The sequence below is a fragment of the Amorphotheca resinae genome (genome assembly GCF_003019875.1).
Source record: "Amorphotheca resinae ATCC 22711 unplaced genomic scaffold M430scaffold_2, whole genome shotgun sequence".
NCBI lineage: Eukaryota > Fungi > Ascomycota > Leotiomycetes > Helotiales > Amorphothecaceae > Amorphotheca > Amorphotheca resinae.
In genome coordinates, this window is record NW_020194472.1 from 469,059 (window position 1) to 496,118 (window position 27,060).

General features: G+C 50.6%; 11 protein-coding genes across 11 annotated transcripts; 6 read left to right on the forward strand and 5 right to left on the reverse strand.

The window, feature by feature from the left end:
* Positions 1-1,346: 1,346 nt before the first annotated feature.
* Positions 1,347-4,391, reverse strand: M430DRAFT_96255 (hypothetical protein; the record flags this gene model as incomplete). Its single annotated transcript, XM_024869943.1, has 1 exon — positions 1,347-4,391. One exon carries the CDS (start codon positions 4,389-4,391, stop codon positions 1,347-1,349), a length of 3,045 nt encoding a protein of 1,014 aa, XP_024723701.1.
* A 2,230-nt stretch (positions 4,392-6,621) lies between these two features.
* M430DRAFT_55923 (hypothetical protein) lies at positions 6,622-7,442 on the forward strand (the record flags this gene model as incomplete). The annotated part of the gene is made up of 3 exons (XM_024868571.1): positions 6,622-6,942; positions 7,004-7,292; positions 7,330-7,442. Exons 1-3 carry the CDS (start codon positions 6,712-6,714, stop codon positions 7,440-7,442), a joined length of 633 nt encoding a protein of 210 aa, XP_024723702.1. The 5' UTR covers positions 6,622-6,711.
* Positions 7,443-8,577: 1,135 nt separating this feature from the next.
* On the reverse strand, positions 8,578-9,128 carry M430DRAFT_198448 (hypothetical protein). Its single transcript, XM_024864165.1, has one exon. The coding sequence runs from the start codon at positions 9,091-9,093 to the stop codon at positions 8,803-8,805; it is 291 nt and encodes a 96-aa protein (XP_024723703.1). The 5' UTR covers positions 9,094-9,128; the 3' UTR covers positions 8,578-8,802.
* Positions 9,129-10,097: 969 nt separating this feature from the next.
* On the forward strand, positions 10,098-10,377 carry M430DRAFT_32937 (hypothetical protein). Its single transcript, XM_024866259.1, has one exon. The coding sequence runs from the start codon at positions 10,166-10,168 to the stop codon at positions 10,328-10,330; it is 165 nt and encodes a 54-aa protein (XP_024723704.1). The 5' UTR covers positions 10,098-10,165; the 3' UTR covers positions 10,331-10,377.
* A 408-nt stretch (positions 10,378-10,785) lies between these two features.
* On the forward strand, positions 10,786-12,199 carry M430DRAFT_198463 (hypothetical protein). Its single transcript, XM_024864166.1, has 2 exons — positions 10,786-11,312; positions 11,435-12,199. Exons 1-2 carry the CDS (start codon positions 11,054-11,056, stop codon positions 11,839-11,841), a joined length of 666 nt encoding a protein of 221 aa, XP_024723705.1. The 5' UTR covers positions 10,786-11,053; the 3' UTR covers positions 11,842-12,199.
* A 1,194-nt stretch (positions 12,200-13,393) lies between these two features.
* On the reverse strand, positions 13,394-15,637 carry M430DRAFT_15840 (hypothetical protein; the record flags this gene model as incomplete). Its single annotated transcript, XM_024863335.1, has 4 exons — positions 13,394-14,387; positions 14,449-14,537; positions 14,592-15,147; positions 15,192-15,637. 4 exons carry the CDS (start codon positions 15,635-15,637, stop codon positions 13,394-13,396), a joined length of 2,085 nt encoding a protein of 694 aa, XP_024723706.1.
* An 878-nt stretch (positions 15,638-16,515) lies between these two features.
* On the reverse strand, positions 16,516-18,586 carry M430DRAFT_15841 (hypothetical protein; the record flags this gene model as incomplete). Its single annotated transcript, XM_024863336.1, has 2 exons — positions 16,516-18,367; positions 18,420-18,586. 2 exons carry the CDS (start codon positions 18,584-18,586, stop codon positions 16,516-16,518), a joined length of 2,019 nt encoding a protein of 672 aa, XP_024723707.1.
* Positions 18,587-19,622: 1,036 nt separating this feature from the next.
* M430DRAFT_94649 (hypothetical protein) lies at positions 19,623-20,627 on the forward strand (the record flags this gene model as incomplete). The annotated part of the gene is made up of 1 exon (XM_024869850.1): positions 19,623-20,627. One exon carries the CDS (start codon positions 19,623-19,625, stop codon positions 20,625-20,627), a length of 1,005 nt encoding a protein of 334 aa, XP_024723708.1.
* A 653-nt stretch (positions 20,628-21,280) lies between these two features.
* On the forward strand, positions 21,281-23,156 carry M430DRAFT_133274 (hypothetical protein; the record flags this gene model as incomplete). The annotated part of the gene is made up of 2 exons (XM_024862289.1): positions 21,281-21,551; positions 21,602-23,156. Exon 2 carries the CDS (start codon positions 21,621-21,623, stop codon positions 23,154-23,156), a length of 1,536 nt encoding a protein of 511 aa, XP_024723709.1. The 5' UTR covers positions 21,281-21,551; positions 21,602-21,620.
* A 462-nt stretch (positions 23,157-23,618) lies between these two features.
* Positions 23,619-23,936, forward strand: M430DRAFT_198506 (hypothetical protein). The gene has a single exon (XM_024864167.1). It carries the CDS (start codon positions 23,711-23,713, stop codon positions 23,870-23,872), a length of 162 nt encoding a protein of 53 aa, XP_024723710.1. The 5' UTR covers positions 23,619-23,710; the 3' UTR covers positions 23,873-23,936.
* Positions 23,878-26,941, reverse strand: M430DRAFT_32941 (hypothetical protein). The gene is made up of 3 exons (XM_024866260.1): positions 26,807-26,941; positions 26,617-26,753; positions 23,878-26,569 (listed from the first exon to the last, which is right to left on the reverse strand). Exons 1-3 carry the CDS (start codon positions 26,818-26,820, stop codon positions 24,000-24,002), a joined length of 2,721 nt encoding a protein of 906 aa, XP_024723711.1. The 5' UTR covers positions 26,821-26,941; the 3' UTR covers positions 23,878-23,999.
* Positions 26,942-27,060: the final 119 nt, after the last annotated feature.

A 27,060-nucleotide genomic window follows, 5' to 3' on the forward strand; every position in this document is an offset into this window, starting at 1 on the left:
CCTTCCTTCCTTCCTTCCTTTCTCCCTCTCTCTCTCTCCTCCTCTCTCCTCCTCCTCCTCTCCTCCTCCTCCTCTCTCTCTCTCTCTCTCTATCTTAGCTCCTCTATCTTAGCTCAGAGGCTAGGTATAACCGTACCACATAATGCCCCCCCCCATTCTATCTACCTAGTTAGGTACCACACTCAACATCCTGCACTGCAGAAGACAATACCGCACGCTATGTCTTCTCTGCCGTACTAGCTAGTTAATCTTAACTCTGCTATAAAGTAAGGGATCCTGTTTTCTGGTTTCTGACATAGATAGGGATGGCTGGCTGGGGTGAGGTGGGGTGGGGTGTTTTAGAGGGTGAGGAGAAGGGGGAAAAAAAAAGGGGGGGGGGGGGGGGTATTGGGTGGGGGGTATAAATGATAAGGATTGATTAGAATTATAGAGGGAAGGGGGTGGGATGGATGGGAGATTAATTAATGGGTGAGAAGGTCTAGGTATGCCTGTAGTATCTACCGACCTACCGACCTACCGATGTAGTAGTGGATAGAATCTTGAAGACATAAGATCATCACTCACAAGCACAGACGAAAAAGGCGGCTGGTAGGAGCTAAACATTGCATTGTATTCTGTCTCCCCCTCTCCCTCTTACACACAACCATCTTTCTCCACATTACAATGCAAGCCCCCAAATCTACTAATCATCGGCCCATCCTCTCCAGTGAGTCCGCGCTCATGCAAGGATTGGGCCATCCAGCTTTAAACAGGAGTAAAAGAAGAGAAAAGGGAAGTAAGAGCCGTCCGTCATACGTAGAAACAAGATACCCCTGATCCAAGAGGCCATGCATGCATGGGCAAGCAATCCTGATGCCCATTCCCGTCCGGATCCCATAACGCAAGAACGCCTGAAAAGAAATCGCGTTGCGAGAGAACCAGTCCCGCAGATCCGCGAGGAAATCGCAACCAAGCAGCGCAGCTGTAAGGGAATATAAGAAGGAAACCAGCCCCGTCGAATAGAACAAAGATAGCCGTGACAAAGAAGATTCTAACGAGTGTTGGAACACTCCGATGATGCTGATGCTAAAACCGATATGCAGACGCAGCGCGAGCCACTTTTGTGTTCCCTCCTATTTATATATGACGATTTCCCGATGATCCCGATGAGTCCTTCTGATGCCGAAAAATGTGATGCCAAAATGGTGATGTAAAGAGATGCAGATGCGACGAGACGCGGCCAGAATCATGGCCCAGCAACGCTTGCTTGAAACGAAGAATCCAAAACGTGATATGAGTACAATGGTGTGAGAAAGTACAGGGTCGAACTTTATACAGTAGAATCGAATGTGGTGACGCCGCCCGATCTATTTCTCAAAGCTGCTGTCGGCGGAGACTTTGGGTGATAGTGGAGTGCGGTTGAAGACCGTGCGGCCGATGGTCTTGAGAACACCGACGCTCTCCGAGGCGTCGGGGTTGACGTAGATGCTCGTTGCAGGTTCGATCTTGATGCGGCAGAATAGCGTGGAGAAGAGGAATTGGTCGCCGTTCGTATCGTACAGAGGCAGTGTGCGATAACCCTGTTTGAGACTGCTGAGTTTGGCGGTGTAGGTAGCAAGGGGAAGTCCCCGATCGCTATAGCTCTGGCCGTCCGAGGAGCACCTCACCGTCCAACGGACGAAGACGAGGTCGGGGAACTTGGTCGTGAGGTCAAAGTTGAACTTCTTGTTAAAGATGGGGTTGAAGCCGTTCTCCTGGACGATCTGGGTGCGTCGTTTGTGAGGCACGCCGAGTCCAGACAGGCCGTCTTTACCAGAAGCGTCCAGACCCCCCTCGCCAACGACCCCTTTACTCTCCTTGGACTTGTCGTCTGCGTGGTAGACTTCCACTTCGACATATGGGTCAACACTCCGGTTCGGAGGGAGCCCTTTAGGCCGCATGAGTTGCTGAGCAGAGATAATATCGATCGAGAAGTTGACGTTCTTGCGCTCCCGCTTGATATGACCAGCACCCGCTTCTTCTGGGACAGTGGGAATCATCTTGATCTCGCGAAGGTCGCTCGGCTTCAGAACGTACCCAGACTGATCGGTGCCAGCTGCAAACATGGCATCGTTCATCTGCATTCCCAGATCGTAGGTTTGCCAGTTCAACGCGACCATCTGGACGCCCCTTCTCCAATACTTGAGTGGGTCGAAGTTGGTTGATGCGACTCGCCATCCGTTCGGGTACACACGCATCATGTACCGCATGTTGTGTCTGGCGACGGCGCGTTTGTCCTCTTGAGTCCTGCTGTTCTTGTCGAATGTCTGTTCCATGAAGGAGAAGATGTGATTGTAGGTCTTGCTCTCCGGATCATCGAACCCGTGGAATTTGAGGCCGGCACTGTAGACGCCAAGTTCCCCGAGGACCTTGATGATATTGCTGGTCTTGTTCTTCCGGCGGCTCTGGTTCGCCTTGGCGACATCGTCAAGAAGACTCTCGCTATCGCTGGTGCTGCTGCTGAGGCTCTCCTGCCCATCGCTCCCGATCGTCTTGGTTGTGTTGCGGCGGATGATTCGAGTCGCCCGCGCATAGGGGCCTGGGGGCAGCACCCCACCTGGGAGGGTTGAGTTGTCGAGAGGCGTCGGCCGGATGTATGGTGAGCTGAGACTGCTCCCTCGACTGCGGCCAGTCGGTGGTTCTACGACTCCCACATCCTCAAACACTCGCGGCTTCTTGACCTTGATCAGAATCCGATGTAGCAACTGTGAAGGCGATGGGAGCTGCTCGGCCGATGAATCCAGCGGTTCCGTGACGAGCTTCGAGCCACAGGTGTCCTTGATGATCTGGGCCATCATGGCTTGCTGCTGCGGGTTGCAGTGGACCTCCAACGAGACCCACAGAGGATAGGGGGACTTGACGAAGGCATACTTGCTTATCGTGGACATAACATCAGCGAACGATACCTGGCTGGTGAGCGTCCTGCCGTGCATCACAACAGGGCCATCGCTGCCATTCCAGCAATCTACCTCCACGCATCTGCATCCCCTGCTCAGGGCGGAGATGTAGGCCTCGACACTCGACTGCCCGGCCACCTGACGACCCAGTAGGTACGTGTTGTGAGAACTAGAGATGAAATATTCGTGTAGGGGGCGGTCAAGGGTATACCGGGCAGGCGCACTGCGCAAGGGGACATTGAAGGTGGAGATGAGATAGCTGGTCAATGCTGCTTCATCCATCCGTGCAACTTCGCCGTCAGCAGCATCCTGCAACGATTGTTCCTTCGACTTCGATCGGCGGACAAATTTGGCAAAGACGCTCTCCCAGTGAGCTCGATCGCTGTCGACGTCCTCACCCTGGACGTCTCGGAGGAAGGTGAGGAACTGCTCCAAGGTCAGACCCTTTTCCGAATCGGATACCAGCTCCCGGAAGATCGCTCCGATATCTTCCCGTCTCTTCATGAGTTTGACAAAGTCCTGGAATTCAGCAAGATTTAAGCGTTCGGTACCGGTCACGTCCGCCTCGTTGAACTTGGAGCGGAAGTAGTTCGAAGAGCCATGGATGTGGAGAGATCGGCATAGCCGCTCCACACCCGTGATATCAATCTCCTCCTCGTCCTCGGAATGAGGCCGGTCCTGAAACTGCTTGTTCATCTCGGTGCGCCAGTAAGCGCGGACGGCTTTGTCGTGGAAGGACGACAGGGAAGCCATGAGATCCTGACGGTGCTTGGAGATGGCGTCGAGCGTGGTGGTCCACAGGTCGAAGGACTGCTCGTCCCGGGCGATCAGATGCATCATCTTCTGCGACCGACCTTTCGACTTGTCCGGGACGGCATAGAGGATGGAAAAGAAGCGCGGCTCATCCGAATCAGGCACCCCAAACTCGCGACGGTAGTTCTCGGCATCCCGGCCAACTCTGATGTCTTTGATGTCATCGATATAGAATGATTTCGAGGGTCGATTCTTGTCCCACGACACCTTGGCAGCCTCCTTCTCCAGCACGAACGTCAGGAGTTTCTTCTTCTTCTTCGTAACCTTCGTCATGGTCGTTCCTTGGAGCAAGATGGAGGGGATGACGGGGCCCGGCCCGGGGCCGCTGGTGACGGGGCTCGAGGAGAGGGAGGCGGTCGTGCTTGGCAAGTCCCGGATCCCTTCCAAACTCGTCCCCATGGTGGGCAGCAGCATCATCCCGGGCTCTTCTCGATAGGATTCGTAGGCATCGTCATCCGAGTCGGAGAAAGGGGCCCCCCGAACAAACTCGGGGGCCGTATTCGTGCTATCACTCCTCCGGCGCACGATGACCGGACCGGTGCTGTGATCCCGACTCATCGCCGTTGTAGAGGACTGCCGCCGCCGGCCGGCGAACTGCGTGGCCCTGTTCGACAGCCTCCGAATCAAGCCTGGCGATTTGTTGATGGCGACAGCCTCGCTCATGGCACTATGACTCGACTTGCGCGACACGATGGATTCCGGGAGCTCGAAGGGGGGAGGGAAGTCGCCGTCGCGGCCATGGAAGCCATCGGGGGAGGCCTGGACGGAGGAATTGCTGGTGATGAGCTGCGTGGTCTCGGGAGACATGATGGGGGAGGCCTGCAGAGAGCTCGAGGTGGCCGCCGACGAGGCACTGATGGCCGAGGCGGGCACGGAGGACGTCGAGGAGACGGGCGGGAGGAAGGAGGTCTGAACATGGCTCGGCTGCAGAGCGCGCCGGGTCGAGGAGGAGTGTGAGAGTTGTGTGGTGGGGTTTGAGGAGGAGGTGGTGGAAATCGAGGAGGTCGAGGTTGCGGTAGAGGTCGGCATGGTGGAGGTTATAGGGCGGAGAGGAGGAGAGGGCGAATTCGACATGTTGCTCGTAGAAAGGAATCCGATTCAGCAATGGATGATGGACTGCCCAGCCGACGCAGCCTTGCACGCAGGCTTGTGGGAGAAGAGGAGTTTATAATAAACGACGAAGCGTAGTGGCTGGACGCATCTCTCCTCGTGCGGTTGTCCGTCGACACGGCAAGTCAAGGGAGAAGAGGGCGCCCGGAGAGGAGGAGAGGAGGAGGATGACGATGCTGCTGGAGGAAAGGCGCGCGCCGACAAGAGAAGAGCCGTTTCGGGAATGCTGGGGCAGTCAAGTCATGTGGTGTCGCCGAGTCTATTTTGGATAGTCGTGCATCGATCGTAGCAATGGGGCAGATGCAGCTGGCCAGTTCAGGAATTGCGAGGGCGTATGATTTTCCGGGGGTGGGAGGGGTGGTTGGTGGGTGGAGAGGCAGTTTTTTCGTCGGGGGGAGGAAAATGTGACAAGGGACGAGAAGGGAAGCGCAGGAGGAGGAAGTGGTAGGTAAGGTAGGACGCAGCCTGGATGGGGGTAAAGATTACAAGGAATGAAGTTTTGGCGTGGCCAGGAAGCAGGAAGATATATAGATTGAAGCGTTGAACGTGAAGCGTGAAGCGGGGAGGAGAGAAGCGTGAAGAGAGAAGAGAGAAGAGTGAAGAGTGAAGAGGGAGGGGTTGAAGAGAAGACAGAGATGATTGATGGGTGGTGGTGGTGGTTGAAGAAGGGGGAGAAGGGGGGGGGGATAATAGTTGAAGAGATGAGTCTTTCGTCTTCCGTCTTTGCTCGTCTCGCGTCTGTGTGCAGCGGCCGGGGAGCCAGCGTGGGTTTGGAGAGATTAGCTCTCGATTAGCCCGATTAGCCCGATTAGGCTGATTAGGCTGATCAAGCTCCCACGCTCACCTCACCACGTCGCTCCAGCGGCCAGGGAGAGCGGCTAGCGCGGGCCAGGGAGTCGGGCACCCTGGGGCGCTTGGCAAAAGAGTAAGAAGAGCGAGACGCAAGACGAGAGACGAGAGAGAGTCAAGGGTCACAGTCAAGTCAAGTCGAGAGAAGAGTCAAGAGTCAAGAGTCAAGAACCAAGAACCGCGAGCCGGGTACGGCAGGCCGAGTAGACCGGCAAGGACAATGGAATATGGAGCAGTCAACGGTGCACCAATCACGCCGGCGATGGCGAGATGCCAGGTCCTGCCTGACAGTCGACCGTTGGGAAGCTGACAGTTGGCAGGCGCCCGTCGCGTGCAGTTACGCTGCGTGCACGTCTCCCTGGTCCTAGGGCTCGAGGACCTTGGGCAGGAGGTATGAATGAGATGGACGGGTATCTCTATCCTGTCCTGCACTCCCAGGCCCATGATCCATCCATCTGCCACCGCCGTCAGGTCCCGCAGGGCGGGTGGCTGCGTGCTCAATAGGATTGACGTAGGGGTCGATCCTGGGTCCGGAGGGAGAGAAGTGGGAATGCGCGTAGAAACAAATCTCAGAGCACCAGAGATCGTAATATCCTGTCGTCCCTCGTAATAAACGCAGCAGATTAATTAACACGCAGAATAAATGATATATATTACTGTTAGCTTTGATACTAAGACTAGCGTGCCTTGGGGATTAATCTATCCAAGTTCGCGGTCAGAGGTAACTACTACTTGGTAAGGGAGGATAGTTTCTATACACCCGCTACTCCGGGAGATGGTCATCTCTCCCCTCCCCCATCTCCTCGTCGTCTCACCGCCGTCGCCGGGTCCCTTTATCCTTTGTGCAGCCCCGACATATTCCCCCCCCCCCGCCAATCCATGAATACTGATGCCGTGTTGACGCGCGCGGTCTCGTGGACACATCTGGCACACAGGGGCAGGCCATGGCGAGTAGTCGACAGGTACGAGGTGCTGGTGCTGGCCAAGTCCTGCCCGTCATTACACACAAGGACCGCACTTGACGATGCGACACCCGATCATCATCGGATGGGCAGGGCTAGGATGCGATACGATGCGATACGGCACACACGCTGCGACTCTGCGCGCTGCCCAACCGGCGCTTCTCTTGCTCTGCTCTCACTCCTCTCTCCTCTGCGCGCGCCCTCTTGGGCAGCTGGGCGACGGCGCATCATGCTTCGGCCATGGTGCGCGACTAGGCGGCGGGCGGGAGAAGCACGAAGAAGCTGGGGAGAATGTAAGTGGATGCTCTGGCAGGAAGGCCACTCGTATTCTTCAAGAATAATAATCATCTTAAGTTATTATCCTCTCATCATGGCGCCGCACACGTTCCTCGAGTGCCGCCCACGGCGCAAGACACTCGCGTCCCGGCTTCTGGGGAGCAGCGTCATGGCTCGCTCCTAGCGGCATGTCCCCTCGGCCCCTCTCTGCGGGAGATCTCTTGCTGTTCTTATCGCCGCGCGCATGTCCTACCCAACGGTTCCGCATCCTCTCCTCCGACGGTACCGCCTGTCGTTTCTCCAGAGCACAATCTGTTTCAAGTCAGCGATCAAATGCCAAAAAGGAAGTCATTCAAACACACAAAAGGTCAACTAACCTATAAATAGCTAAACAACCAACAAAGAAATTCCCGGAACAAAAAAACGCTCGTATAATCGCACGCCTCGCGACCCGACCGCGCACTACGCTACGCCAGGGACAGGCGCGCGCGGGCCGGCAGGGTTTAACGAGGTGTGACGTCTACGAGAAACAAAGGAGAGCGGGGGGGGGGGGCCCTGCCCTATTTTCGGTCCCTCCCTTTTCTTCACTTTCACTTCGCCGTGCTCACACTCCCCCCTCGTCGAACCAGCCAATCAGAACCATCAAGGTATTCATCTCTTCTCCAAGCCATCAAGCCACCGCCCAAGAAAATAGATAAACATATACACAAAAATCAACACATGCATCACGCTTCGAAACTTCGAGATACTTCATCTCTCTGCTCCTTCCTCACAACACCGTGGTATCCAGAGCGCCACCGGGCGGTCCCGCGTCCTGAGGACCGGGGTAGCACTTTATTTTTAATTTTTATTTTATTTTTTTCAATTATTAATATTTTTTGCGTGCTTCGTTTTTTTTAAGGGGCTTTTTTTTATTTCTTCTCCATAAAATAAAATATTTACATACCGTAGCTAAGGTACGTACGGACGTAACCTCAACGGAGTAAACATTGCGCTTCCATCCTTACCCGCCTTACTCGCGCACGTGCGTCTCGGATTGGCCTTGTCGGTTCTCCCGCCTCTCCTCAGGATTCGCGGTACAGCCACGTTATAATCCTTTAAATAAAGTTATTTCGTGGCTTAGATTGGGAGAGGGGGAGGGGGTTCCCTGGATACCTAAGGTAAGGTAGGGTAGGTACCGATATCCTGTGTTGTGGGATTTTCATTTCCAAAGGGTCTGTCTTGTCTTGTCTTGTCTTTGGTTTCGGGCAGAGACATACATGCATTGGTGAGTACCATGTTATGTTTATGTATGCTTGATGATGATGATGATGATGATGATGATGATGGAATGCATGCATGCATGATGATTTCATTTCCTGGAGAATAGTGTAGAATATATTCCGTAGATATCAAATAATACATCAAGCCCCTTAATATCAACAACATCCTCACGCACTCACGCACTTCATCAGGAAGTATATTTGCGATCTTCAAAGTAAAGTAAAGGAAAGCAATCTTGGGTAGCTGAAGGCAGGAAAAGAAAGAAATTTCAAAAAAGAGCCTCTTCAAACCTCAAACCTCAAACCCCCACTGATGATGATGCTATGATTGAAGCCGAAGATCATGACGCTCTCCATCTCAGGGCCGCCCAAGGCCCCAAGGAAATGCTTTACCGAGCTGATTTCTGACTCAGTCAGGCGAAAAAAGGGGGTATCACCTCACTTCCGCATCCCCAAATCCCCAAATCTCAAATCCTTTTTTCTCTCCAATTCTCCAATTTTCATTTTTCAATTTTTTCGATTTGAAAAAACAAAGAAGGCATGCATGCATGCATGCATGATGCACACGACTCGCGCGCGCGGGTCAATCCTAATATCCAGAGATGAATGATATCGTCACGCGCGGAAAAGAGGGAAAGAGGGATCGACTGGGAAGACGTTTCGGAATTGTGAGGGGTAGAGTAGGGCGGGTAGGGTAGGGTAGGGGAGGGGAGGGGAGGGTGGTGTGATGGGTAAGGTAGGTAGGTTTGGGGGGAGGGGAGGGGAGGGGAGTTGGGGATGAATTGGATGGATGGATGGATGGAGGGGTTGGGCTGTTGTTGTTGTTGTGCTTGTGCTTGTGCTTGGGTAGAGGGATGTATGTATATGGATGTTCAACATGTGAATCCTATACACCTCATACAACATAACATATCAGCCTAGCTCTATCATTCCATCCCTCCTTTCCAATTTGCACTTCCATTCCTTTCCAAAAATCATAAAAAAAGAAAAAAATCCCAAGAATTTCTTTCTTTCTTTATTTTATTTTATTTATTCTATTCTTTTATTTTTATTTATTTTCCTATTTCTGTGATACAAAACAAGTAGCGGCATCTCACAGCGCGCGCTGGGGTAGAGGGCCACCACATCCTTGCAACAGAACCATCCAGTTGGAAAAAAAAAAAATGACGGCAACGGCAAGACAGAAGTAAGTAACTGGGACAGCCCGTGCCGTTGGGAGCGAGCGAGCGCCGAGCGCTTTGAAGCGGGATACGTCGAAGGCGGCGGCGCGGAGGACGCCGATGGGATGGGATGGGCAGGGTTTAGGGGTTAGGGGGGTGTGTGAGTTGAAACGGGAAGAAGGGTGGAAGGGTGGAATGGAAAGGGGGTGAATAATGGGGAATGGGGAGGAGTAAAATTGGGTGGTGCGAATAGTGGGACAGTGGATAGGTAGGTGGTGAGATGGGATGGGATGAGATGGGAGGGGATTTGGGAAGGGAGAGGATAGATAGGTAGATAGGCAGAGAGTAAAATGTATGCTTGATTATTAGTTTACAATAGCTACGTACCTACTTCTCTCTCGCTGCAGTATTCTTCCGAGGACTCATCCATCCATCCATCCATCAATCCATCGCCGTGGTTGCCGGTGACCCTGCGCCGACAGGCGGTAAAACGTCAAAGTCAACTTTCGCTCTACACGTATCGAGTATCCAAGACGCAGCACGCACATCCAACGGCATCCTGCGCCCGAAGCATTATCGTCAATACAATAATATAATACATATGTACATATACATACATGTATTGACCGGATTTGGAATTCTTATATCTCTTTTTCTTTTTCCTGTTTTTTTCTTTTTTATTTTTTGGGGGAAAAAAAGGGGGGGGTGGCTGCGCCTTATCTGAGTCCGCAGCTGTGGGATTGCGAGGTATGTGCGTCATTATTGCAGGCAATTGGTTCAAAACAGAGCACACCGCTGCAGCGAATCCTTCGAGAAAAATGCGATCGAAGGGGTTGATCCTTGTAGACCACATGCGAGAGATGGATGGATGGATGGATGGATGGGTGGATTATCGTGGATGGATGGATACTCGGTGTGCAGGAGAGAGTAGTGGACGGTATGTGATGCAGGGAAACAAGCAGGATGTGTTGTATGGACAATGAAGAGCCAAACAGAATCAATCCCCCGAGATGATGGACAACAACTCCATGACTCACATGATGCCTCTCCCATCCATACGCATCCCGGCCATCCCGATTGATTATGCCTCATCGGCCCATTTGCTCGCTGCCTTGTTTTCTTCCTGTTCTTGGCCCTGTGTTGTCTGTCTCGTTGGATGATGGATCTTGTCCTCTCATCTCTACGCCTTCCCTCGCACAACATCATTCATTGTCAGCCTGCCCCCCTTTCCCTCTCTCTCTCTCGGGCCGCTCAGCCATTCGGGGAAAGTCTCCCTGCTCCGCGCTTCCTCTCAAGACAAGACTGGTCCTGCGCTCAGTCGTGGAACAATGCCAGCGGCATGCATCCAGCCGACCGGGCCGATGTTCGGCACCGCATGCACGGGATCTCGTGTCGGGTCGGCGCGCGCGTCGATCGGATCCCGAGTGGCTAGATGATCCCGGTCGGGCCGCCACGTGCATCTATCTGCATCTCTTCTTCCCCTTCCCCTCTCCATCTCATCTCCATCTCCATCTTCATCCCCAGTCTCCATAATGCACTCTCTCTCCCCATGCATTCAAAACCCCATACATTCCAAATCCAATCCCCAACTCCCACCGCTTGACTCACCTCCTCATCGCTCATGCAAACCAAGCGCAATGCAGAACTCGTCCAGCAGATCAATCTGATACGTCGTTGCCCACGGCCAGACGGGTCAGACGAGCCACATGGGCGATTCCGGATATTGCAATGATCGCGCGCCCCTCGTCCAACGCCCATGCAGCACCACGTTGCGAACCAAGGTTCCCCACGCCGCAGCTGAGCACCGCGATATATGTGTTCCTCTCTTATTCGATGCTGCCTCCGGGCCCTCTCACTGCATCGCGTTGGCACGACCCTCGATGCAGTCATCGTTCAGCCGCACCTCCCTCCTCTTCCCTTCTCAGGCCATCAATCATCGCTCACCCCGCAAATCCTCTCTCTACGGTACGGTGTGTTTGATATGTATGTACAGTATCATCGATCATCAATGTCTTGCGTACCCGCGCTGCCTTACCCGACCCAGTCTTCCTCTCCCCCCACCCCCGCACAGCGTTAATGAATAGAAGATCCGTACAATCCACTCCTGTCATCCTCAGGTGGACACGAGACCCTCGATACAACAGCGGGACGGCCGCTGCCGTGCAAATCGCACCACTCGACTGAATCACAACCCCGATGGCGCCATTCCCGTCCCACTCCTTGCTTCCTCGTCTCGAGCTGCGAGAAACATGCATCGTTTGCATGTTGTTCAACCCCTTTTCTTTCGTTTTTGGATGGTTGCTTGTACAGTACGCTGTGCTCCAATGCCCATTCCCAGGACCAGCAAAGCAGAACCATCTCTCCTCTCTCCTCTCTCCTCTTCTCTTCCTCACCAATTCTTCACCTGCACACCGTGCGATATCCTGTATTCTGTACAGTACCCTTCCGGGAACTGATCGCGAGAATAGTCTGCAGGATCGGCCATCTGGGATGAAAGTTGATTCTCTGTCATGTCACACGGTCTTGTCGTCTGCAGTGCAGAATTTTCTGTGGTACCTAACTACCTGGCTAGTTGGCAGGTAGGTAGGTAGTTCATAGATATCGTACTCTTACCCTTCGTCGCACAATGATACGTGGGCACATACATACTAGATGTATATGAAAAGAAGCGAGCATAAAAAGGGGGGATAGGGGAAGTCATCACGTGGCACACCTAGACGTCTACCTACCTATCTACCTCCTCTTATCATAAACTCCTCGGGTGTATACAAGAAAGAAAGGAAGGATATAAGAACCGACGAGAGTTTGTGTAAGAGGGGGGGATGGAAGGATACTTTAGATCCTACGAAGAGAGAGGCTAGGCTATGTTAGACATATACAAACAAATCCCTCCTCAGAAAAGCGGGCTCAAAGCTTAATAAAGGATCGGGCTTGAAATCGCGACATTGATTACCTAGGTAGTTTTAAACATCCGCTCGTGCTTCTATACTTTCTAGCATACCCGTGTCCAAATAAATAAGAAAGAAAAGATCGTTCGTTGTTAGCTACAGCGCTAGAAGATGAATTACCTTGCATTTCTGCTCTGTAGAATAATAACCTTCCGAGAGTCGATGATATACTTGACTTTCTTCGCTGGTGTCAAGGAAAGAACATCCCATAACTCCTCTTTACTCGTTATACGTATCTATTCCCCTTGAATCTAATCTAATCCTATCCTATCTCATCCCATCCGGCAAGGTCTCGCGTGCAGAAACATCTTTCTAGGATATCAAAGGTTTTCAGAAGTTGGAAATACGAAATATAAAATATGAAAAGAAAGAAAGAATAAAAAAATGGGGGAAGGGAAGGTTTAAGAAACGAAGATGAGGTGAGATGAGTGTGGTGGAGTCTAGATAAAGAAGAGAAGGGGGAGAGAAGAGGAGAGGAGAGGAAAGGAAGGATGTCTGTGTTTGTTTGTTTGCTAATAGTATAGGGGGCTTGATGAGGTCGAGCGAGAGGTTGAGATAAAAGGGTATCAGTTAAGAAAGACTTTGACAAAGAATTATATATATAATTAACAGATTCAATACCCACCTCCCTCCCAAAACCCCCTCCAAACAAAAGCTCTTCGAAAGCTAAAGTAATATAAATCATCTTCCCCGACTCCCCTCCTTCCCTCCTTCCCTCCTTCCCCCCACACCCAAAACCACCTAAAGATCTCGCAATCTAGGTACAATATCCACTAGCTAGCTTGCTCTGATGAAGCAGCAGGTGGGAGATGGAGGGGGGGGGGGGGGAGGATAGCTATGGGACAAAAGAAAGAACAACAGCACACACTACCCGCAAAAACCTCAAAAAAATCAACTTGAGCGAGCAGCACAGTAGAGACCAACTTATCCTTTTACCAACTTATCTTTTTCAGAAATGACTCGTGACTGCTTGGGCGACTCCGTGTAAGACGAAAGATATATTTTCGAGAATAGAAATAGCCCAGAATTTACTATATAAATCTTTCCAACTGATAGATTTCCACCTTTAGATAGACATACTAGATTCCCCCTGCTTTATCACTCGATCCAAGCCCCCGGTAGTCGTGGGACTTTCATACACAATCCCTGAGCTTTAGCAAGCTTGACTGCTTTCTTATGCATACGCTTTTCAAACCGCCGCTGGGCGACAATATGTTCGGGCTTTTCTACATAGTAGATGGTCGCATCCTTTGATACCATCTTCTCATAAAATTGATAGTAGACAAACGGTGCATTCTCCTCGTACCCTCCCGTCGCAAGCCAAGAATTCTCACAAGGGTTATGAGCGGTTGGTCCGAAATACTTGAACTCCTCAAGTACTTCGTAGGCCGGGCTTTGAGGGTCTATCCACCAGTCCCAATATAAACGAGGCCTTCCAGTGATGTCGAATATTATGCGCCGCGGGCGAGTTTCAAGATCCTCTATGAAAGGGCTCGCCTTGTGATGGAAATCCAATTCGATCTTGAGATAGTGAGCAACGTCTATATCGGATGACGAAAGGACATCGAGCCAGATTTCAAACAAGTCCTGTGAATCAAATGGAGTCCTCGCTGTGGCCAATATCTCATACAGTAGGCGAAGCCTACTTGTATCTGCCTGTTGATGAATATCCGCACCCAATCTGACGAGTCTCCGAATGGCCATTTTCCACTGTTCCAAAAGTTTTTCCCATTCCAGATGATACTGCCGATTCAGGGGATACACCCCATCAAGAGGGTATCCCCTGTCCAGACAATACTGTGGGTCTGGTCCATACTTCCGATCCAGATAATACTGCCAGTTCAGATAATCCTCGTCCGCTTTGATCGACCTCAACGCACAAAGAAGAGGGGAGTCTTCGAAAAGGTTGACATTATCCCGTGTTACCCAATCTTCTACAATATACTCAAACTCATCAACTCTGTACTCTGTCCAGAAAAGGAGGCCACTCCTTTCAACCGAGTCAGGATCGCGAGAGACAAAGAGTCGAAGGATTGATTTTGGTGACCTCCACACCTTTGGGTTCTGGAAACGAAGAGCCCACAAAGCTTCACTGTATCGACCATGCCATGTTAGCATTAACATTGTCGAAATATTAAAGTATCATCACTTACTTCCCATCACAATCGATAGCAGAAGTAGATCTCAGGCCGAGATCTAGGAGCAATTTGCAGAGGTCATATTGCTCGCATATGACAGCAAGCTGTAGCAGGTATTATTAGTTGTGTTGACTTTCCGCATTGATGTTTATGCTTACATGCAGTAAACCGTGCCCACTCGGATCAACTGCGAATGGGGAGAATCCTGGGTTACTACTCAAGTAAGCCTGAAACGCCACACAGTCCCCACGGCCGCATATAGAATAGATGGGATGAGAACTTTCCATGATCCGGGGGAGAGTTTGCAAACTCGGAAGGATTGATTCGTATGAGCGATGTTGCAGCCTAATGCAGTATGAAAGGAAAGTGGGAAAGAAGCTCCAGGTCCTCTCGGTTCGGGTGAATGTATTGTTTGTCGAACACTCATAATCTTGGTTGAATGAGATAGCTGCATTCCTTTGACGAACGTAAATCGTGCCTAGGGGAGTCTCATAGCTGCTGGTCGCCGTTGATTGACGACGCGAAACCTGTAATGAGGTGCTTCTCGAGCCCGGATTATACCTTTTGGTGGCCTCCATTCTATCGTTCACTCTAGGGTAGATTTCTAGGTCTTTCGTTGTCGACGTTATGTCACATCGGAGAAGAGCAATTTGTTTGGTGACGATACTTTCCAGCGTGCTGATAATCCTATTGGTGTTTCGATTTTGGACATGGCTGCCACTGTTAGTAACATCCATATCGTCTTTCATGCTGCGTACCTCATATTTGCAGTCATGGTGAGATTCAAAGTAGTCAAAGCATGCTGAAGATGGAGCTCAAACTCTTTGATATCTTCTTCTTTAGTCGCAAATTTCAAGGAGCCCAAGGCTCTTGAAACCTTCCCTTTTCCTTTGTCGACCGACTTGGCATTTTGAATAAAACCTTCCAGTATCTTTAAATCCTTTTGGCAAGTCACCAATGCTTTGAAGATACTTTTGGAGAACACAGTCACCCCGTGACCCTTGCTATGTTCTTCCTTGAATACGACCCAAACACTCTGGAGTATCAGCTCAAGCTGCTCGAGGAGATCTTTCAGTCTCTGTAGTTCCTTTGGAGTCTCTATCACCTTTTGAAAAAAATGATGGATCCTTTCAACAGTATCTACAAGCTGGATGGCAAGAGATACAACGCCGATACAGCTGGCGGCGGCAGCCAGACCTTCCATTATCAGGAGTTGCAAATCGAAAAGCAATAAACAAATAACATAATCGTACTTTATATCGGTGGCAATGACGGAGATAAAACTGTATGTGCCTAGAAGAAGACATGTCAAGGCCTGAAGCATGAGGAGTTTGAAGGGCGCCTAGTGAAACAGCCTTGCAAGGCTGAGCTGTAATCCAACTGTTACAAAGCAGAAACACAATGCTTCCTCTCCAATCGTTTAGAACATCCTACAACATGTCCCCGGTCAGCCAAACTTGACTGCACCACTGGGCTACAAACTAAGCAGCAAGGATCGGACCGTGCCAAAGTTGCGGAAGACATCAAATAGGAGCCAACAGACATTCCATTTTGATCGCGTTCACTGATGGACCAACGTCATCCACTATTGAGCAGTCGTAGCATAACAACCAGGATAGCGCAGCCAGAAACAGGAGTCTACTACAATGCCAGATGGCAAGTTTGCGCAATTACTCGAACACATATTTGAATGGAGGAGATGGCTGCAGAAGAAATGATGAAGGACTACATATTGGCCTTTTTATCGCCCATATCAATAGGGAAGAGGGGACATTACAAAGGGAGAAGGGAATAGGAACTACCTAGGAAAGCGAAGTGACAAAACCGGAAGGAGAGAACGTCTGATAAAGGCAATCGCTCGGTTTGTTCCGGGACTCACACCAGATATACCAACGGAAAGGCAAATGTCATTGCTCGCATAATAAGTCCTCGTTGTTTCCAAGACTTGTTTCCACAAGGGTTGGGAGGCTAGGAATCAATTCGAGTCGCGGTCGTCCTATTGTAACCCTCCTGTAATATTTCTTTCCTACTGTCTCGTTCTCTCAAATCCATCATTAATCAAACCAGACGTGGCTATAATCCTTATCTTCCAGGCGGCGGCCTAGGTCCGACGATTTGCCTTCGCCCGGCCCCAATCCCCTGACTACCCCGATTTTGTCCGTCACCACCGGTGTATCCAGTCCACTGGTTGACGTCCCATTTCCCATCGATACCTCCACCAATGCCGTCCACCCCAGTACCGGTGGGAACCTTATCCTTGATCTCCTTCTGCCTTTCTTCCCATTCTTGCTGCCGTTGTCTCTCCATCTCCATCTCCCTCTCAAGTAGGGATTTCGATGCCCAGCCTCCGGCCTTGGTTTTAGTTTGAGACGCAAGCCGACGTTTGTCCTCAGCATCTCGCTCAGCAGCACTATCGAAGCCACCGATTTCGTTTGAGTATGTCGTTCTAGGTTGAACTGGTTGAGGAGCGGGGTTGGAAGATAGATAGCGATCTGTGCGATTTTGTTGTGACGACATTGACTGGGGAGGTTCATTTGGTGATGCATATTTTGCCGGGTCTGGAAGCGGTCTTGATGAAGGCCCTGTATTGTTGGTCTTCACGCGCACTGGGAGTGTAGGTTCCGGCAGAGGGCGAGGTGGTTTGGGTGGTGGTTGTTGGGCCACACTCAAACCCCCGTTCTGATTCCAGGCCTCCCAATTTCGTCGGATGTAATCTCTCTCGTCTTCCCTCCAGACCTCATCGCTATCCTTCCTCGAGGATGCTCGTGGCCGACTGCGTGAACGAGAGCGCGTCTTTGCAGTTTCCTCTTTCATCCGGACAGTCAAGTCATGGTCTTCAACAGCTTGGCGACTGCCCTGATTCAGCTTCGCTTGCCTCTCTCGCTCATACTGACGTTCACGTTCCCGGGCCAATTCGAGTTCTCGCTCCAACTCTTTGATCCGGTTGCTTTCTGGTCCTCCGCTGTTTCCTCTTGAGATACCATTTTCTGCTTGATACTGACTTAAGAATTGTCCCTGAAGTCGAGCGTCGCTTTTCCCTCTGACCCTTCTTCTCTCTTCGTCTAATCTAGCTTCAGCTTCCCGTTCTTCTTTCTGCCTTCTCTCTTCCTCTAATCGCCAGCTGCGCTCTTCGTCTTCCCATCTTCGCTTTTCTTCTTCGGCCTTCAGTCTCTCTTCCTCTCTGAGTTTCCTCGTCTCCTCAGCCCATCTCTGTTCCTCTGCAATGCGCGCTCTCTTTTCTTCTGCTTCCTGTTCCTCGAGCCTCAAACGCTCATTTTGTATTCTGACTCGTTCCTCTTCCGCCTCTTTTTCTCTCCTCATCTTCTCTTTCTCAGCCAAGCTCGGCACATGCGGGCCAGCGCTTGTGATTTGCCGTCGACTACCAAATGAAACACCCAGATTCCCTTGACTTGCACCCCCCATGTAACCGTATTGTGCAATGTTCCAGGCCGGCGCGGTGGCACCTTCGTCAGACTTCTTACTCCAGCTACTAACGGACTTTGGCGAAGTAGTGCTGGTTTTTGTAGGACCCCATCTATCAGCAATCGCGTCAGTTCTAGCTGGTGTTGAGGAGCTGGGATTGTTTACAGACGATGAATTATTAGCATTGGAGACACCTCGTCCCCTAGCTGTAGGCGTCCCAGTTCTCTGTGGGGTCACAGTTCCACTGCGCGACTTTCCGCCTATCGGGTTTGGAAATCTTGAAGGGTCGACAAAATGCGCTGCCCTGCTGAATGCCACAAGACATTGCAGAACTTGTGCTGGATCCTTTAAATCGTAGAGGTCGACGGTGAGGAACATATCGTGGGATGGGAGGTGGAGTTCGGGCCCCTGGCATGCCGTGAGGAATAACGAGATGTTTTCCCTTTCCTGGGCTGAATGTGTAGGGTTGAGATTTGGCTTCACAGGGTGACGTATTGCGAGATTGACGAGTCTAAAGGCTCTGTCAATAATTTCAACGGTATAACCATTAGAAAGAGACATACTCGCAAAGTATTATTCCATTTTTGAGGGAATCGAAAAGACTGCCTCCTGGGAGTCGCGTCTTAAGGGATTGTTCGATGAAAGTCCGTACTTCGTTTTCAGCTTCACTTGTAACGCGTTCCATGCGCAGTCTGCGCATGTCCTGATCTAGAGATGAAACGGAAGCCATGGTTGTGGATGATGAGGAGATGTGTACAACTTTTGGCAGAACGATATGCGATTGCGACTGCAGCTGCGGCGGGGGGAGAGATTAGTACTAGTACTACCAGAACTGCATTGCGTGGCAGGCGTCTTGACTTCCGGCGGCAAATGGAACACGGCACAGTTCAATTTCCCGTGATCAGCACGCTGACAGACCCTAACGCCGTACTTAAGCTCTGGTTTCAAGTATTTTTGGAGGTTGGGATGCAGAGATCAACCTAATAATACTCTCGTTGAGAATTTTGAAACCCAATCCTCTTATGGAGGGGTTCTAAATAAATAAAAGAACATCAGATGTAAATATCACGTGATGACAACAACAACACACCTTGCTGCCTGAGGTAAGAATATGTAATGTGACGTCTATTGATAGGCGTATGTTCAATACTAATAGATCGACACTACGAGAAAATTCTATCTTCCATTGGGTGCACGTGATTGAGGTATTTAGGCCTGAAATACAAGGTACGACTCGGTACTTTCCTAGCCTCCTACGCCGTCCGTAGATGGTCCGTACTCCCGGCCTTCCTGCCTCAGGCCTAAAATTCAGGTGGCTGGCTTGCCGACAGCCTTGACCCCGAGCTTTTCCCCGCCGTTTCGCTCAATTAGGTTTAGCCGCTGCTCCTTGCCTATATTCGCTTACCTAATGCACATCTATCCGATTGCGCTAAGCCTCTTCGGCCCAAGTCCTTGCGCAACCATCCCTCGTTGACGTTGACTGAAATCGCACTACGATGCACTTCTCCGGCCAATCATGATCCTTGTTTACCAGTTGCTCCAGCACCTTTGTTCCCCGTCCTCTCACGTTCCGTCCCATAACTTCCCTTTTGCCAACCATCCTTCCTCCAATACAAAAGCTTTCCTCTCACTACCTTACACCCGAACCTCTCTTTCTTTCTTTCCCCTTCTTCGTTGTGTGTCTCCAATTGAATTAATTGACACATCCTGCTCCCTTCAATTACCTTACCTCATTCTCTACCACTGTCAATCCTTCTTCTTCCACCATGAGATCCTTTGACCAAACATCCTCACCTATCTTCGTCCTCCAGCCGCAAAGCCCGCCACAGCCTTCCTACAATATTGCTTCAAATAGGCCAACTTTCAACCCGCCTTTTGCCAATAGCATCACTGCTTCTCCACACTCATCGTCTTGGGCGAATCTCACACCTTCTCCCGTGTCAGCTTCAGCCGCAGGGCGCAAACGCTCGCGCGATGAGGCAGCGCCCAACCTTGAGGAAGATGTTCAACGCTATACCCAGACCCCTGCGCCACCTGAGAACGAAGACGAGTGGGAATATGGTGAGGGTATGACGCTGATTAAACCCAGCGGCAGCGGCTACATCATCTCTGCCGGCAGCCAGACAGGGACATGGGCCGAAGAGAAAGTCGAGGAAGAAATAAAATCTACCACTATCCCGAATCCTGAAATGCCAGCCCATCGCTCCGCCAAGAGCCAAAGGCTAGATTACACGCCATCGCATTCAGCTGGGGAGCAGGCCCAGTATGCGCCTGTCTCCCCTTCCGCCTGGCCATCAAATGAACACACAGAGCCAACGGTTGATGACTTTACGCGACATTTGGGTATCGGCTGGTCATTGATCAGCGCGGACAGCGACATCCAAGCTGCCGCGCGGGGCTGGTCGAAATTCATCGATAATCATTTTCCGGTCACAGACGCGAAGATAAGACTGCAAAGCAGGGGTCTGGCGAGTTACCTCGTCGAGGCGAATGAGGGGTACTTCTTGTTCAGTGAAGATCTGAAGCAAGGAAGATTGGTGAGCACGAGCCTAGAGAAGACTTGGGAGAATCTTCGTGGCCCTGTTCCTGTCTTCGATGGAGAGAATGTGATGGAGGCTGGAGAGACACCAAAGACGAATGGCGGACTGTCGCCCATGGTTAATGGAGCACACGGCCAAGGGATGGCAATGAATGGAGTTGATGGAGCTGCTGCCAACGGCGGTCATAGCCTTGGGGGCCAGACTCTTGAGCTCGAGATGGACATGAGCTAGAGACCATTTCTTTCAATCATGGGACGGGGTCTATAAAAAGGAGTTATCTGGCTTGGTTATGGATTTGCGTTAGGCTCGCCGGGTTCTGCGTCGGAATCGGATGGTGGGATCGCATCCTGGACGGGACCAGCGTCCGTGTATCATAGAATGGGGGGTAGGCTATAAGGGGATGGCTTTGGGTCTTTGGCAAAGCTGACTTGTCTTTGCATCATCATTATTGTGCTCAAATGAAAAATACATTCAAACCATTCACAACACTCCCAAGATCATGTGACACAGCACGCTCTCAATGGTCGTGAGCCGAAAATGCGCGAATTGTAAAAAGCCAGAAGAAAGAGAACCTGCGAACGGTTACTGGCGGCAGTGGCGGACTACTCCGTAGGGGCGCTCAAGACCCACTCAGCACTTGCTCAGCTTCGTTCATATCTTTCAGGTCCTGCTTTGCCGTGTAAGGATTGGCCAGCGATGGCTGCTGAATTCAAGACCAAGACATGCAGAGTCTTCCAGGCACTTGCAGGCAAACCCGGATGAAGAGGAATGATTCGATGGCGTCCTCGAGCACTTGACTCTACGGAATGCAAGACCATTCGCCGGGAGTGGCTAAGGCACAGGACCCTGTCCATCCCTTTCGCGCGGTTCAATGCGATTGCGCTGCTGAATCGTGACTGTGCGGAGTGAAGAAGAAAATCGATCCCTGATTCCCTTTGTTTGCTGTTCCAATATCCCGGAAGCTTCGCCGTGCTTCGTGTATTTTTTCAAAGGAAGGAGAGAGTTCGTGGAGACTCGGGCGTCTGGAAGGGACGTGGCTGCTTGTATGAGTATTTGTACTGCGCAAAGTACTAAGAAAGAGCTGGATCTCGTGCTGTGCGCCACAAGGCTCCGGAAAGGACCCTCTATCCATCTTTGCGCGGAGCTGCTGTATTTGTGGGAGTTCCCTTTGCGAGTTGATGTGGAGATACTGACTTGAACCACAGCATTATATGAGTTCTAGCAATGGTGTCGCAACCCTCATACGCCGGCGACCTCCCTGTGCGCGGTCCCTCATCCGTGGTATCTTCATCGCGACACAGTCGTCGGCACGGGAGGGTAAGATCGCACGCTGGGGGCTCGTCCTACATCCCGCAGAATGAGTTCCCAGTCTTCACACACACTGGCGACGTTGAAATCCTGATCAAAGCTGGCTCGCATACAAATCGCTATCTTCTGCACCGACTAATTCTCACGCAATGTTCCGGGTTCTTCGAAGCGAGCACAAGTCAAGAATGGTCCCGCGCAGCGAATGAAGGGGGTACAGAGCTGTCGAGAATACGGGAGGAGTCGGGGAGTGAATCGGGTAGGAGGGAAGTGAAAGAGGTGAAGAAGAAATGGAGATACGAGCTCGACACTGGGGCAGACGGCGACGATATTCCTATGCTGGTACAAAAGGAGAATACGACAGCGTCGCTCTTTGGCACAAATGATGCAAGACCTCCACCAGTTCGCAACAAACCACCCATTGCCAATCCCTCATTCTTCCGCTCGGTCGCCAATCTCACACTCCCAACCGCACCTCCAGCAGCGCCGACAATTAGTCCAGAAGACCAGGATCTCTTGGATGACTACGATAACCTCTTCCGAATTTTCTACAACTACCCTCCTGTCCTCGACCCCATCGATATAGCAACGGCATACGTCCAGTGCAAATCTCTCCTGACACTTGCGGACTTATACGATGCTCTGGCAGTCGTAGGCCCACGCGTAGATCACCACCTCCTTCAGTTCCATTCTCGTCTCTGGAAACAAGTTGCCAAATACCCTTCCTCATACCTTAAACTCGGCTACCTCGCACAATCCAAAGCCATATTTCAAGAGGCGTTAATACACGTGGTAGGAGCGTGGCCTATGGGAGAGCGGCACATCCGAAACCAACTCCCAGAATCAGTTATTGATATCATCGAGGATAAAGTTGAAGAGCTAGGAGATATGGTGGGGAAGGTCGAGGGGAAATTGTTTCGACTCACGCTTACAACATCAAAGGGGGAGAGAGTTACGCCACAAAACTCCTATCTGGATTGGCTTGCCGTGTCGTTATTTCGACAATGGCTAGCAGACAATACATCTCCGCCTCCTCCGCTTCCTCCTTTGCCTCAGACTGTCGTCCAATCCAGGGGCCGAGCAAGTCAACAACCTCGAAACAACACAAGCACCACCCAAAATCCTCAAGGACCGTCTCCATTACCTCCCCCCTCGGCAGCCCCGTCTCAGTCTGCAAATGCAAATCTGGGCCGCATATACCGCACCCTAGGTACCTCTCCAAGCAATTACCTGAACCATGATGAATGCAAGAAATTCTTGAAGATGAGCCCGGAGATCTATTCAAGAGAGAGTTTGAAGAAGTTCGAGAAGAGGCTTGACGAGATGAAAGCAATGGCAAGAGAGATCGTGAAGCCGCTATTGAGGAGCAGCCTTCTCGGCGACGCCACAGGCACCACGTCCCTAACCTGCAGCGTGATAGACGATCCGAGGGACTTTCCCTGGCTGAACGAATAGCGATAGGTTACGCGAGTAAGGTTCAAGGGGGTGGACAGTAATTGCACATAGAGTACATACTGGGAGGTCTTTTAAAGGTCACTGGATGATTCAATTAGGGCTTCCCTTTCCTTTCCTTTTCTCCTTTTTCCGTTCCAATAACGAATGCTATGATAAGATTGAGCGATGTTAACGATACCCACGCCTTCCGACGGAGTTTGGAATATAATTAATGTCTGGAAATAGTCAACTTAGCGTATACAATTTCAATTCCTCTTTAATAAACCGGTCCATTCCTCTAACACAAAAAGATGACAATTTTTCCAACCACTATAACCATTCGGAAGCATTTAGCCGCTTAGCTTTCCATCATCACCAACCCCCATCGTAATAACATCACGATCACGTGCCACGGGTCATAACGGGTCATCTACCCGTCATCCGTGGCAATCTTGCATCATACCGCAGTTGCGACGTGCAACAGAGTTACTCACTGGAAATTTAGGGTCGGAAGCGAAAGATCGTGGGGTTTAAGGAATAAGGTAGCTTCCGGTATGTTAAGGTAGGGTCGGGTTATGGAAAGGGGGATGAGAGGGGGGGTGATCTCTAATTCTTCCTTTTTTTACTTTATTGGTAAGGTAGGTACTTTTGCAGGCTCTTTTTGTCCCGAGGTATGGTTTTGCGGGTTGGGGGAAGATATCTTTCCAGAGTTGGGGAATTTCAGCAGAGATAGATGAGAAATACGAAGTATAATGTTCATGTTCATGTTCATGTTTCTACAACGTCTGGATAGCCAGAGACAAAAATATACAAGAAGCGCAAGCTCCTCCTGTTCCTGTCTATAACGAAAATAGGAGTAAGTGCTCAGTCCGCAGTCATATCCAAGATTTCAATCTGCGACAGTCTCCAAGCGCGGCTTCTCCGGCCTTTTATCTCATGCTCATCGACCTCTTTCCACGAACCGGGCAGGCTGTCGCGCGGCATGATGTATTCCTTCTTCTTCTTCTCTTTAGCTTTCGGCTCGGGTAGCACGGCACTTGAGTCGCCTTTGGGGGTGATCTTGCGACGTCGGGGAGACATGTTGATGGGCGAGCGAGGAACGTCGGGAGAGGACGGGATGGTTGTAATGTCCCTCTCGTCTCTATCATGACTTGTTTCTCGTATGCGACTTACAGCCCTCTCGAACCGTTCAAGGGTCTCGGATATCTCGAGTGCCCTTCTTGAGATTTCGGGGGAATCCTTGTCCTTTTCATGGGGCTTAGATGAGGGTGATAGAAGCTCTTCTAAAGATGGGAGAGCAGGAGATGAGGAGCGGGCTCTAGGGCTGGAGGATAGAAAATCGAGTTTGCGGTTGACTGGCTGTGGAGTCAAGGGCTCTGTTCTGCCACGCTGGTATTGAGGTAGTTTGGGGGATGTAATCTTGGATGGAGAGTCGGAGAGACGCTTCTTCCTTGGAGACGGCTTGTCTGAAGCTTTCTCTTTGCTTGAGGGAGTGAGGGGTAGATCGATATTTTCTTCGCCAAAAGGGGAAGCTGGAAGTTGAGCTTCGGGGTCGTCCTCCAGTTGAGGGGAATGCGTATGTTTCCGTGGGATCCTTGTCGGAGATACTGGTGGAGAGGAGGGAGGCGATGCGATGAGACTCGAACATAGATCTATATATTCGGAACGCTTGGAAGCTGTTGGACGGTTTAATTTATCCGGTTGATCCAGGGGCTTGCTTGTTACCGGAAGGCGTTGTGAAGAAGGCGACGATTGAGCCAAAGTCCAAGGATTTGTATTCGGCTTCGGTCTCTCTATTTGAGCTTGTTTTCTTGTCCTTGGTTTACGTGTTGCCTTTCCATCTGTGGTAGTACCTTTAGTACTTGTACGAGTAGAGGATCTCGCTGATGGAGCTCTTTTACTCGACGTGGACCTGGACAGGGCGGGAGCTGATTGTGAAGACGTAGGCCTCTCCAAAGAGGGTGCCAGATATACTGGAGGCAAAGTAGGTTGACTGGAGACGTTCAACATCTCACTGGATGGTTTTGAGGCTTTTGCAACTCCTACCCCTGGCTTCGAAACCTTGACGAATTTATCCATAGCTCCTTTTGCCATCCCGCCTTTGGTTGCTGCTTTCTTCGCCGCAGCTTTGGCTGCAATTAATTTTCTAGGATTCCGTAGTGATTCTTCATAATCCTCTACTTTCAATGGTATACCAACTTTAGCGATAGTTTCGAGGATCCATAGCCTCTCTGGTTGAGTAGGGTCGTACGCAGATGCTGGACGTTTGCTGGGACTCACTGATCTTGAACTCGCTGTAGGTTCATCCGAAACGTAACCTTCTATCTGGTCATCGTCGTTGACAGGGGCCAGCCCATCTCTTCCGTAATCTTCGCTGAAATCCTCTTCGGCATCAAGATCGAGGCCCACGATATCGGCAGGGTGGTATATGACTCTGAGTTCTGGCGTTCCATCTGTACTGAAATGGGTCCTCTTTCCACATATATCCCTCACCAATTCCATCTCATTCATAGCTGTGAGAATAAGATCGCCATAACCAGATGCTCGGCGTTCTCCTCGTAGTCGTAGTTTGTGAACTAATAATGCTGGGGCTAAGCCTCTAATGAATTTCTTTGCTCCAGTCTTGTACGTCCACTCAAAAGTTTCCGCAACAAACGATCGAAGCCCTGGAATGTCAATTTCTCCATCCCATAGAATATCTCGCTTCAACTTGTCAATCTTGGAAGCAGATGAAACAACTGGATGAGTGTAATAGCCCAGGACTTCTTTGTTTGGAAAATTGTCGGGGACCTCGAGAGCTTTATGTTTCGTCCTGAAATACTTGCTCTCGTTTGTTCGAAGCTCATGCGACAAGTTATTTCTCCAGGCTTCCAACCCGGCAGCATCTGACCGTGACAGTTGACATAATGACTTCCCAAAGCCGGCTCTGGCAGCTTGACTGGCGACTTTAATACCACAGCCAGGGATACCTTCCGTGATATAGTCGCCACCGCTCATCAACGCCACCAAAATCATACCTTCACGATCGAGTCCTGATTTTCCATTCTTGGTTACCTGGGCGTCATATAACGAGACATGAGTGGGAGAATGATTGCCTCTGGAGTCTTCAGAGGACCAATTTCGGAGCGTTATTCCACACCCAAACATCAACGTGTCAACGTCTTCACTGAGGACAGCATCAACAATGCCCTCCCTTTGTAAGAGAGCACATTCTGCCTCGGCTTCCCCAGGAGCAATGTGGAAAGGAAAACCAAATAATCTTAGTAGCTGCTTAGTCAAAACGTTCGAAAGCGACCCTCCATAGTGGCCACTACGCTTGTTCCTCTTGAAAGGAGGCTTGTGGGGTCCATCGAAAACGAATAAAGGTTGGACGGAGACGGAAAGAAGGCGAAGAAGACGGTAGTATAATGTCCGAATAGCAGGGTTTGAGCCACCTAGAATCTTTTAGCAAATCATCAAAGTTTGAGATCAGTTGCCTTACCTTGTCCTGACTGTATTTGAAACTGCCATATAGATACGTCGATTGCAATTCTAAGTGGCCGCCCAGTCTCTTCGTATTTCTGTATGGCTAATTTTGACAGAGCAATTCTTTCGCCTGGCCCAATCTCTCCGTAAATTCTTCTGAGAGTTAGGTATATCGAATAGAAAGGGTTTGTGGTGGCGCTACACACCCTTTGATACCCATGATGTCAAAATCCCGAATTGATGCTTAATCACAGAAGCTTAGGTATTTTCCACAATGAATCCATAATTACACACTAGTGCTACAAGGGAGAATCAGAAGTAAAGATATCAAAATCACAGAGAAATGCACGTGAGTTGAAGATTAAAGAAGGAGTTGTGGTCGATGTTTTGTTCAGATATATTTTAGCGTCGGCTGGGAAACGCGGTTCAACCTGACATCCATTTCGCGAGCTCCTGAGAA